Source organism: Puma concolor, chromosome B4, assembly GCF_028749965.1.
Source record: "Puma concolor isolate L17-30 chromosome B4, mPumCon1.1.hap2, whole genome shotgun sequence".
Taxonomy (NCBI): Eukaryota; Metazoa; Chordata; class Mammalia; order Carnivora; family Felidae; genus Puma; species Puma concolor.
Window position 1 is genome coordinate 59418764 of NC_141673.1, and position 12845 is coordinate 59431608.

At 36.4% G+C, this 12845-nt stretch overlaps 1 protein-coding gene across 4 annotated transcripts in view; it reads left to right on the forward strand.

Moving 5' to 3' along the window:
- The window catches only part of PRIM1 (DNA primase subunit 1), a 50284-nt gene that overhangs the window by 32330 nt on the left and 5109 nt on the right, over window positions 1-12845 (forward strand). For 3 of the 4 annotated variants that reach the window (XM_086713044.1, XM_086713042.1, XM_086713043.1), the window contains exons 3-11: window positions 1117-1223; window positions 1295-1368; window positions 2457-2593; window positions 3026-3084; window positions 4723-4832; window positions 5791-5879; window positions 6052-6193; window positions 7688-7757; window positions 8556-8644. In XM_086713044.1, coding sequence (XP_086569170.1) covers window positions 1117-1223; window positions 1295-1368; window positions 2457-2593; window positions 3026-3084; window positions 4723-4832; window positions 5791-5879; window positions 6052-6193; window positions 7688-7757; window positions 8556-8644 — 877 coding nt within the window. The remainder of the gene's footprint in view (window positions 1-1116; window positions 1224-1294; window positions 1369-2456; window positions 2594-3025; window positions 3085-4722; window positions 4833-5790; window positions 5880-6051; window positions 6194-7687; window positions 7758-8555; window positions 8645-12845) is intronic. The other variant, XM_086713045.1, reaches the window with a different exon arrangement.

Here is a 12845-nt window from a genome sequence, read left to right on the forward strand (position 1 = left end):
TGAACGTTCAACTAACTAAGCCACCCAGGCTCAGGAATGCCCCAAGACATGCCTTTCTTAAGAAAATCTTTACTCTCCAAAAAAAAAAAAAAAAATCTTTACTATCATTTTTGTGCAAGTTTAGAAGAGCAAGATAAGTATCTGTATTCGGTCTGCCTTCTATGCCTGGTGATCCATAACCTCAAAGGAGGCTACTTACAGCTTAAGCCAAAGGCTCAGTTTGAACTAATTGAGATATTTTGGATTATTGAAATATTTTATTTATTTTTTAAAGATTTTATTTTTAAGTAATCTCTACACCCAGTGAGGGACTTGAACTCACAACCCTGAGATAGAGTCACATGCTCTACTGACTGAACCAGCCAGGCACCCCTATTGAAAAATTTTAAATACATTTTTGTTACTTATATGTCCAGTAACAGTTAAAGGTCCTTAAAACAGCTTACAATAGGGCATTAATTATTTGTATGTACTTTCTTCCTTATCAGAAACCTAAAAATAACAAATATTTATTATTCAATGTTACATGTCAATTATATCTCAGTAGAACTGAAAAAAATATTTATGGCAATATAGATTTATCAAAACCTGTTTTAAGTAAATGTATACTGTCATCAATTCTGGATGCACAGAATCCAAATTAATGAACTTTAACTGAAATAGAATTGGCATTGTATTATGGTTTCTTCATTTCTCTTTGGCCACTTTTTTTGTGTGGGTGGAAAACAGCATAATTGGCAGCATGACAGCTCTTATAGAAACTGATTGAGGGGCACCTGGGTGGCTCAGTCGGTTAGGCATCCAACTTCGGCTCAGGTCATGATCTCATGGTCCGTGAGTTTGAGCCCCGCGTCGGGCTCTGTGCTGACAGCTCGGAGCCTGGAGCCTGTTTCAGATTCTGTGTCTCCCTCTCTCTCTCTGACCCTCCCCCATTCATGCTCGGTCTCTCTCTGTCTCAAAAATAAATAAACGTTAAAAAAATTTTTTAAATAAATAAAAAAAAAAAGAAACTGAATTTTTTGTTTGGGTTTTTTGTTTGTTTTGGGTTGTGTGTGTGTGTGTGTGTGTGTGTGTGTGTGTATTTAAAATATTTAAATATTTTCCCCCTATCTGTAGCCCAATCAACACAATACAGTGAAGCTGGGAGCTTTCCAGGCTCAGGAAAAAGAATTGGTGTTTGACATTGACATGACAGACTATGACGATGTGAGGAGATGTTGTAGGTAAGTGCTGCATGCCTTGCTGGTAGGGTGGGTGATGTCACTAACAGTGAGTAATGATGCCTCTGCTCCAGTTCTGCAGACATATGTTCTAAGTGCTGGACCCTCATGACGATGGCCATACGCATAATCGACCGAGCACTGAAGGGCAAGTATTGGTAGTGTCTGAGGGGGGTCAAATGCAAGAATCTATTTTCCTCTGAATATTTGTCTGTCTGTACCATTTAAAAATTTTTTTAATGTTTATTTATTTTTGAGACAGAGAGACAGAATGTGAGTAGGGGAGGGGCAGAGAGAAAAGGAGACAGAATTCGAAGCAGGCTCCAGGCTCTGAGCTATCAGCTCAGAGACCAACATGGGGCTCGAACTCATGAACTGTGAGATCATGACCTGAGCCAAAGTTGGACGTTCAACCGACTGAGCCACCCAGGCACCCCTATCTATACCATTTTATAGTCAACTCTCATAAATTTTGAACATGTTTCCTTGAAACATATGGCCAGAAAATAAAAGATTAGAATAAAGTTGTAGTTCAAATTCTAATAAAGCTGTTGATCAAACCAGTGAGTTTTTTCCCAGTTCAGTCATCTATCGAGCAGCTCTTTGTGCTACATACTGTCCTAGGTGAGGGAAAGAAATATGAAAGATAATGATTACCTCAAGTATGTTATGCAGTCTAAGAAGAAGACGAATAAAATTGAAGATTATACTTATGTTGAGTAATATGCCCAGCATTCCCTGGAGATCTAGAACAGCAGGAGTGCATACAGGAATAGGAAAAGACTGGATTAGAAAAGGCTTTCTGGAAAAGATAATGATAAAAATGATAATGATATTAAGAATAGCTAACTCTTGTGATCACTTCAGCAGCACATGTACTAAAAATAGCTAACTCTTATCTAGGGTGCTTATTATGTGCCAAGCACTGTTCTAAACACTTTAAATTTATTAACTTTTTTTAATATCCCTAGACTGGGTCTTTAATGATAAATGGCAATTGGTCAGGGAGAGAAATGGAAATACCGGGGCATGAAGAAATTCTTGGCAGAGAGACCAGAATAGGTATTGACATAAAGGCAAAAGCATGGAGGACACAGAAAACTAAAAATAATTCAGTAGAGTTAACATGAGTACATGTGGATAAGAGGTAAAAATGAAGCTAAGGAAGTAAGCAAGAACCAGGAGTTTATAAATTTATTTCTAGATTTTAAAACCTATTATTTCTCCCCTCCTCAGAGGACTTTGGATTTAAGCATCGTCTCTGGGTATATTCTGGAAGGAGAGGTGTTCATTGTTGGGTCTGTGATGAATCAGTTAGAAAATTGTCCTCTGCAGTACGTTCTGGGATAGTTGAGTATTTGAGTCTTGTAAAGGTAAGATCTTAATGATAATTTACATTTCTTTGTTTGCTAGATGTTACCAAGCCTGAAATGTTTAGTGACAAAATTAAACTTTTAGAGCATCCACATTCCAGAGTAGATGATCTTACCAGCAGATCAAATAATCATAGTAGCTACATTTTTTAAGATCTTTGTGACAAAAGGAAAATTACTTTTCTGGTTCAATTATGTGAGGTAAAGGTAACCTAGAAAGTTACAAGTATTGAGACTATAAAATAGCATCTAAACTTCTATATGTTGACAGTTTTCTTTTAGTAAAAGGCGAAAGATTTATGCGATTTGAAGAGAAACCAGAGCATGACAGTTTTCTTTTAATCAGTATCTTTAGAACACATTAAAGAAATTTTTAAGTTATTTCATTTATTTCATATACATGAAGTTCTTTTTTGATGGTTTATTTTTCAGGGTGGTCAAGACGTTAAAAAGAAAGTCCACCTAAGCGAAAAAATTCACCCTTTTGTCAGGTCTGTTGGAAAAGACTCTATGCAGTTTAAGTTGTGTCTGATTTACCTTTAGAATTGCCTTGTTATCAGTTTTCCCTACTGGGATAGCACTTTACAAAGATAATAACTAGAGTTCATTGAATGACTACTTCATGCTGCAGTATTCATGACAGATGTTTTACAAATGTTCTCATTGGTTTTAACAATAACTTCATGACGGTCATGATGGTATCTCCATTTACAGATGAAGAAAGTGAGATTTGAAAAGATTGTATAAGTTTTGTGGCACCATACAAGTAATTGTTAAATTCAGCATTCATGTCCTGGTCTGCCTAATTTCAAAACCCATACTCTTCCCACTGAACTCACTACTTCTCTGGGTGAAAAGAGCTTTGCATTAAGAGTTAGAATCTCTTGGGGCACCTGGGTGGCTCAGTCGGTTAAGCAGCCGACTTCGGCTCAGGTCATGATCTCGCGGTCCGTGAGTTCGAGCCCCGCGTCGGGCTCTGTGCTGACAGCTCGGAGCCTGGAGCCTGTTTCAGATTCTGTGTCTCCCTCTGTGCTGACAGCTCGGAGCCTGGAGCCTGTTTCAGATTCTGTGTCTCCCTCTCTCTGACCCTCCCCCGTTCATGCTCTGTCTCTCTCTATCTCAAAAATAAATAAATGTGTAAGATAGATAGATAGATAGATAGATAGATAGATAGATAGATAGATAGATAAAAAAGAGAATCTCTAGGGGCGCCCGGGTGGCTCAGTCGGTTAAGCATCTGACTTTGGCTCAAGTTATGATCTCGCAGTTCGTGGGTTTGAGTCCCACATCCGGCTCTGTGCTGACAGCTCAGAGCCTGGAGCCTGCTTCAAATTCTATGTCCCCCTCTCTCTCTGCCCCTACCCCGTTTGCGCTCTCTCTCTCTCTCTCTCTCTGAAAAATAAATAAACATAAAGAGTTAGAATCTCTATTCTGCAACTTATTAAGACCTTAATAAAATATTAGAGCCTCTATTTCCTTAACTATATGATGGGAAAAACATCTCCTTCTATCTGAGAGTTGTGGCAAAGATTAAATGAAACAGTAGATGTGAAGTCTGCAAAATGCTAAGCACTATATAATTGTCGAGATGTAAAGCAAGTAATTCATAGTAGAAACTATAGACTCTATCCCACATTCTACTACTGATGTATTATTACGTTGTCCTGGCTTGGTTGCTTTCTTGTTACATATTTATGATGCTATTAACCTTCTAAGTTGTAGAGCTTAAGAAGTAAACATTTCTTGGGGCACTTGGGTGGCTCAGTCAGTTAAGCATCCAATTCTTGATCTCAGTTCAGATATTGATCTCAGGGTCATAAATTTAAGCCTGTGGAGCCTACTTTAAAAAAAAAAAAGTAAACATTTCTTGAATATCTGTTCTAAGCCAGGTACTATCTACAGTAGGTTCTTCCCCCTTAGAATGTCTTAGTTAACTCTCATAACCCTGCAAAGGGGTATTATTCCCATTTTACATAGCTAAACTCTATTTGTATTTTTCTTATTAGACTAATACATGCTCATTAAGAAAAATTCAGTAGAAGTAACACTAGCCACCCAAATAGCAACAAAAGTTATGCAGTGTATATATTACAAATAGTATTAGGACTTTGTTATTGTTATTCCTACAGAAAATCTATAAACATAATAAAAAAATACTTTGAAGACTATGCCTTAGTTGATCAAGATATTCTTGAAAATAAAGAAAGCTGGGATAAGATCTTAGCCCTTGTTCCTGAAAATATCCTTTCCCAAGACCATTTCTATGTGAGCTACATGTATTTATCTATGATATTATAAATGTGTTCTGCCTGCATATTCTCATATACGTACTCTTACAAATTTAGTCTTTTTACACAAAACATCTTTTTCTGCATTTAATATCTCTAGTTTGGAATATAGTAAGAAATGAAGCCTTTTCAGAAAGAAATTTCCTCATTTTGGAGTTTGATCCTCATAGAATTAATGGATACTTAAAGAATACTGAATCATATAGTCAAAATTTGTACAGACCAGGGAAAGCTTTACATTAAACCAAATATTTATTTTGGCATTTTTTCTGTCATATCAGTATCATATTTTTACAGGAGATTTTTTAAGGATATGTGTTCAATTAATATTTGCATTTTAGGGGCGCCTGGGTGGCACAGTCGGTTAAGCGTCCGATTTCAGCCAGGTCACGATCTCGCGGTCCGTGAGTTCGAGCCCCGCGTCAGGCTCTGGGCTGATGGCTCAGAGCCTGGAGCCTGTTTCCGATTCTGTGTCTCCCTCTCTCTCTGCCCCTTCCCCGTTCATGCTCTGTCTCTCTCTGTCCCAAAAATAAATAAAAAACGTTGAAAAAAAAATTTTTAAAAAAAAAATATTTGCATTTTAGAGGAGCACCTGGGTGGCTCAGTCATTTAAGCGTCCGACTATCAATTTTGGCTCAGGTCATGATCTCATGGTTTTGTGCATTCAAGCCCCACATCAGGCTCTGTGCTCACAGTGCAGAGCCTGCTTGGGATTCTCTCTTTCTACCTCTCCCCTGCTCATGCTGTCTCTGTCTCTCTCAAGGTAAATAAACTTAAAAATATACATATTTGCATTTTAGAAAACAATAATTTCTAGTAAACTTTCAGTTATCCTTGTTGTAACACATACTGGAAATAAGTTGTTCATTAATGTGTCATAAATGAGTGTGTTCCTTAATGACTCATCACCAATTCATGAGAAACTTCAACAAAACTTCCAAAAGCATCACAATTCACTTCAGCGTTGGGAGTATTTGAAGAAAACCATCAGCTCTCAGGTATATCCCATCGAAATCTCTATTATAAATATAATAATGTAATTCTTAATTAAATTCTGATTGTTTTGCTTATTAGTAAGTTAAAGATTATTGAAAATCATTTTTAACCACTTTTAAAGAAATCCTCAAAAGTTCCTACTGATCCTCATGCTAGACTTGCATCTGTTTTTAGGATAATACCAAAAACGACAAATGTGGACCCTGGCTTGAATGGGAGATCATGCTCCAGTACTGTTTTCCACGGCTGGATATCAATGTTAGCAAAGGAATCAATCATTTACTGAAGAGCCCTTTTAGTGTTCATCCTAAAACAGGTACAATGTAAAGAAAGTAAAGAAAACTAGAAGGAAAATGAAAGTTTTAGTTGTTGATTAGTAGCTACCAGATGAGTTTCCACTACATAAATAATTTTCATCTGGGTTTTTGAGGTTCAGTGTTAGAATCGTAGAGGTACTTAGAACTCACACGATGGTAGTTCTCACTGTACAAATGAGAAAACAGTGGTCCAAGAGGTTAATGGGACTTGTCTACAGTCATAAAACAAATTGCAACAGAGCTAGAAACAGAATTCAGTTCTTAAACCACAGAGTTCTGTGCTGTTCCCACTATGCTTCCTCCCTCAGTTCTTTTTCCATACTTTTAGCTTTCCTCCTTCACATTTTTCTTAGGTGTTTTGAAGGAATGAAACTGACTTTAAAATAGATATAAAGGTGGCTATATTGACCTAAACTTTGCTTCATCCAACCAGGAGACATATGCAGTTGTATATAGTTGTCCTTTTTAGAACAACTAATATCCAATAAGTAGTCAATAATCCAACTCTGCCACTTGCTGTGGGATGTTAGGCAAACTACTCTCTGTACCTTGGTTTTCTCATCTGTGAAATGGAGATAATAATAGTACTTACTTCAGTGGGTTATTGTGAAAATCTAAAATGTAAAGTGCCTAGAAAAGTGTCACACATTCAATCCTCCCAAATTGCCTAGTTTCCTTTAATAATCTATAATGATTCTCTAGTCCATATATTTGGATAGCTCCTTTTCAAACCTGTCAACTGTGTGTTTTCAGCTTCTTTTGGTAATAATCTTAATATTTCTTAATATTTTTTTAACTTAATTCTAAAACTTTAGTGGGTATCCCCTTATTCTAAAATTCAGTTTCAGTAAATAATTATATTCATAGTTGTATACATTTTGATTATATCTTTTCCCCATTAAGTAGCTGCAGTTTTTACTGTCTTCAATCAGCAACTCCCAATTCTCTTGATTATCTTAACTTGTTATTTACCTGGCATTCTTGAGACTCATTATCTCATTTTTGAGATGTGATGAATTTTATGTGGTATCCCAGGTGTAGATATTGTAAAAAGGTAGTATAATGCTATTTTATTCCCAAAATGCTTTCTAAAGATTTCCAACATACAGGTGTCTGTTCTGATCTCAGCAAATCAAGATAATGAAATGAACTATTTTTATCTATGTTGTTTCATTTTCAGAACTCACTAAATTTGGTATCATTCTGTACTTCTGTATAAAAGGATATTAGGAAGAAGGAGATAGAAATAAAAGTAGAGATAAGAGCACTATGTAATAGCTCAACAGTCTTTCATACTTATTTTTTGTTTTTTTTTTTAAGAGAAATAAAAGATGCAGCTAGTGTGGAAGTAATTTCCAACTACTGATTTTAACAGATAAGTCTAACCCTTTTTCTAAGCCTTAGATTAAAATTTAGCCAAAATAACACATAGGAGACAGCCCATAATGATCTGTATTTCACAGTCATCAGTTTATAACTTTTGGTCCTTACAGGTCGCATTTCTGTGCCTATTGATGTACAGAAAGTGGACCAGTTTGATCCATTTACTGTTCCAACCATAAGGTATGTTCCAGATCATTGATCATTCCTTTTTTGTTTGTGATTGGTTCCTGAATTTGAAGTAGATTGGACTAGATCCCTTCCAGAGAAGCAGCTGCTCTGAGGCTATATGATGATGCCCTAGTAGAGCAACATTTCCTAGTGAGTTACGCAGAACACAAGTTGCTGTTCTCTAATAAAAAGATTATAAGTTCTGGGGCACCTGGGTGGCTCAGTTGGTTAGGCATCAAACTCTTGGTTTCAGTTCAGGTCATGATTTCATGGTTCATGAGTTCAAGCCCTGTGTTGGACTCTGCTCTGGCAGTGCAGAATCTGCTTGGAATACTCTCTCCCCCTCCCTCTCTCTCTCTGCCTCTCCCCTGCTCACACACTCTCTCTCTCAAAATAAACATTTAAAAAAAAAAAAAGATTATAAGTTCAAATAAGTTTGGGAAATAACCACTTTTAAATAAAAAGTTCTCCACTGTAAGATTTCCCAGTTTTTATTATGCTAACATACATGGAAAACTCCATGCATATTAGAAAATTTTCTATCCATATTAGAGATTGTGATTTTTAGAATATTCCAAATTTAGTTGGTCACACGATTTTTTCACCAAAAATCTTGTAGGATTCACATGCTGTCATACACTAGGTAATGTTGACCAAGAAACAACTTTAAAATTCTCTTATTCTAGGGCAACTGCCTGACTCAGTCAGTAGAGCATATGACTCTTGATCTTGGGTTTATGAGTTCAAGCCTGATATTGAGCATAGAGTTAAATAAAAAAGAGGAAAATTCTTTTATTCTGTTATTTGTAGCTCCATCTGCCGTGAACTGGATACCATTTCCACTAATGAGGGAAAGGAGAGAAATGAAGCTGAATCTGATATCAAACATAGAACCAGAGGTATGTCAATATACTAAAATCTCACTTTAACATAAGTTTTTTATATAGACATCCTTCTGTCAGTCCAGTAATTCATTCTCCTTGGATTCAGCCTAGAATGGATTATTTATCCTGAAACCAGCTCAGTAACAAATAATGTCATAACAATGTTTTTGTCCTTTTTTAATCAGTTGTTCAAATGGTGATGTTGAATCCAATTTGAGTCCATAGATATTTCTAAGCGTCATCTAAATGCCAGGATCTGTACTTACAAGATTAAATTGTCAATTGGTGTGGATCATTGTTTGTCACAGTCTTAGTTTCAACAGCTATTGATTTAACAACCACTATGTATACAGTACTTTTGCTCTTTATTTTTGATGTATCCAGATGAGTGTTACGGTAAATATAGATCTAAACTGTGGTTGAACTGTATATTCAAGAATATGAAGGAACTAGAGAATTTATAAATCTTCCTTCTCATAGAGGTCAAATCTTTATATACCAACACCCAAGAGACATCCTACAGCAACAGAGTCAATAGAACTTTCTGTGATAATAGAAATGTAATGCACTTCCCAGTGTGGTACTCATTATCCACATGTGGCATAATCCACTTGAATTATCAGAAACTGGATTTTCAGTTTCTTTGTTTGCTTGTTTGTTTTTTAAGTAAGCGTCACACCCAGTGGAGAGTTTGAACTCACAACCATGAGATCAAGACCTGAGCTGAGATCAAAAGCTGAATGCTTAGGGCGCCTGGATGGCTCAGTTGGTTGAGTGTCCGACTTAAGCTCGGTTCATGATCTCACAGTTTGTGAGTTCAAGCCCCACATCAGGCTCTCTGCTGTCAGCACAGAGCCAGCTTCAGATCCTCTGTCCCCCCTCTTTCTCTGCCCTTGCCCCTCTTGCGTGCTCTCTCTCTCTCTCAAAAATAAATATTAAAAAAAAAAAAAAGAGTTGGATGCTTACTGACTGAGCCACCCAGATGTCCCTTAAATTCATTTATTAGCCATTTTTCATTTATATAGCCATATGTGTCTGGTAACTATTATAATGGACAGGGCAGATCTGTGATCTCTGATTGGCCTTTCTTGGTCAAATGTTGCTACACTACTTTCAAAACCCAAGCTCAAGGGGCGCCTGGGTGGCTCAGTCGGTTAAGTTTCTGACTTCGGCTCAGGTCATGATCTAGTGGTTTGTGAGTTCAAGCCCTATGTTGGGCTCTGTGTTGACAGCTCAGAGCCTGGAGCCTGCTTCAGATTCTGTGTCTCCCTCTCTCTGCCCCTCTCCCACTCACACTGTCTCTCTCTCTCTCTCTCTCTCTCTCTCTCTCTCAAAAATGAATAAACATTAAAAAAAATGCAAAAAAAAAAACCCACAAGCTCAAATATCAATTCATAAAAAAAGAAAAAAAAAACTTCATCTATTCCAGCTCTAACATAATACCTAACATTGTACATTCCACTATTAATGTTTGTAGAATGATTACAGACATTTGATTTAAAGTATTTGAGGGGCACCTGGGTAGCTCAGTCGGTTGAGCGTCTCACTCTTGATTTCAGCCCAGTGCATGATCTCAGTTCGTGGATTCAAGTCCCACATTGGGCTCCACACTGGCAGTGTAGAGCCTAATTGGGATACTCTCTTTCTGTCCCTCCCGTGCACTCTCACTCAAAAATAAATAAACTTTTTAAAAAATAATAAAAATAAATCAAGTATTTAAAAAACGTCTCCGGGGCGCCTGGGTGGCTCAGTCAGTTAAGTGTCCGACTTCGTCTCAGATCATGATCTCACGGTTTGTGAGTTCGAGCCCCACGTCAGGCTCTGTGCTAACAGGTCAGAGCCTGGAGCCTGCTTCGGATTCTGTGTCTCCTTCTCTCTCTGCTCCTCCCCTGTTCATGCTGTCTCTCTCTCTCCTTCAAAAATAAATAAAAACATTAAAATAATAATAATAATAAATTAAATAAATAAAAAATAAAACACATCTCCAACATGAAAAATCAGAATAAACCGGAAAAAGGAACTCAGAGAAAACAGACAACGCAAAGAACAAAGAAAACCTTCCTTCCTTCCTTCCTTTCTTTCTTTCTTTCTTTCTTTCTTTCTTTCTTTCTTTCTTTCTTTCTTTTTTAAAGTAATCTCTGCACCCAACATGGGGCTCAAACTCACAACCCAGAGATCAAGAATTGCATGCTCTACTAATTGAGCCATCCAGGTGCCCTGAAAACTTTTTTTTAAAAAACTAATATCCTCAGAGAATAAGAAAATAGTGGAACCATGAAGCAAGATTAGATTGCTATGAAAAGAGACACTTAGAGAACAAGAAAGAGGACTTAGAAATCGAAAACATAATCATTAGAATAAAAAATTCAATGGAAGGGCTGGTAAAAAAAAGTTAAGATTTTCCAGAAAGTACTACAAAAAAGACAAGTTTTTGTTATTGTTGTTTTAAGGAGGAAAAAGATAAGAATGGTTCAGGAAGTCTAATACCTGACTATGGGAGTTTCAGAAAAAGAACAACCAGGGAGGGAAAAAATATCAAAACTGTATAGGAAACCATCCCAGAAATGAGCCCTTTATTGAAAAGTCTCAGAATAATAAGACAGACCTACACCAAGGCACATTATTTTGAGATTTCAGAACAGTGAGAATTAAAAGATCTTAAGAGCTTTCTCACCCCTTCCTATTCCTCTCTCCCAAAAAGCCACAGACCTAGGAAGAATAGCCTTGGATTTCTAAACAATGGAAGTGTTCATTTGTTAGAAATAAGTTCTAGAAAAGAAAACTGGTTGCCACTCAAGAGGATTGAGAGGTCAGAATAAAGGTAGAGAGCTGCTATTTTTTCTAACATGTTAGTAGTATTTTACTCCTTTTAACAACATGTATATATTACTTTAGCACAATTTTTTAAACTTAATATTGTCTCTTGATGACATCTTTTTCTTTTGTTCAGAGATTTTAAAGAGAAATTTTCTAATAACTATAACTTCAAAATTTATACAATATTTACTTTCAAAAGTAAACTAAACTACCTATCATTTCAAGTATTCATAAATAGCCTAATTGCCATCAGTCAGGGGTGCTTCAGAGATGGTGGGAGGTTGGAACAGGTGAAATGTAAGTTCCTTATTATTTCTTTAGTTTCTGCAACTTTAAGCCTTAGTCCTTTTTCACACTAGTACTATTTATTCCTGCCCTTCTTCCCAAATCCTGGAATGATCTCTACTGTCCTCTCTATCTAATTATGTCTTTTTTCTAAGACCCACTTCATAGCCACCTCAGTCAATCTTGATTGGTGAATTCTTTGGACTTACAATTATCCATATGCCTGTTTGGCCTTTAATTATATATTGTTTTCTATTACTACATATAGGACCTGTTTTTCCTGTTCATTTAAAAACTTCTTGAAACCAAAGAGTTTGGCTTATACTATTTTAGAATTTAGCATAGTACTTGATATATAATGGGCAGTAAATATTTAAGTAATTATTGAGTGCCTGTTATATATTCTACTATGGTGAAATAAGCATATAGACCTATATCCAAGGAGCTTAGAATCCTGAATTAAAGGTTCAAAGTACTATGTGGTTGGGGCGCCTGGGTGGCCCAGTTGGTTAAGCATCTGACTTCAGCTCAGGTCATGATCTCACGGTTCGTGGGTTCAAGCCCTGGGTTGGGCTGTGTGCTGACAGCTTGGAGCCTAGAGCCTGAAGCCTGCTTCTGATTCTGTGTCTCCCTCTCTCTCTGCCCCTCCCCTGTTCATACTCTGTCTCTCTCTCTCTCTCTCAAAAATAAGTAAGTGTAAAAAAATTTTTTTTCAAAGTGCTATGTGGTTGATCCCAAACTAAACTGTTTCTTTGGTTTACATTTATTGCTATAAGAAAATTCATATATAAACATGTAGGACAAAATATATTTTCATAATTGCCACAGTTTAGATATTCATCCTTAATACCCTCATCAAGATTTCCTTGTCTAGTTCCAAGTACATCAGACAGGTTTACTAAAAAACTTTTTAAGTATAGTTTCTTTTTTTTACTCTTTTCAGTGAAGTATTATGAGGACTATTCCATGCAGACATGGCATGCTACCAAAATCCAAATCTCATCTTGTGCTCAATCAGATTTTCTCCCCTATTGGGTATTATAGATTATATAATTAAATAGATTAAGATTCTATATTCAAAATTTTATTGTGTAAATTCTTTTTAATTTTTATA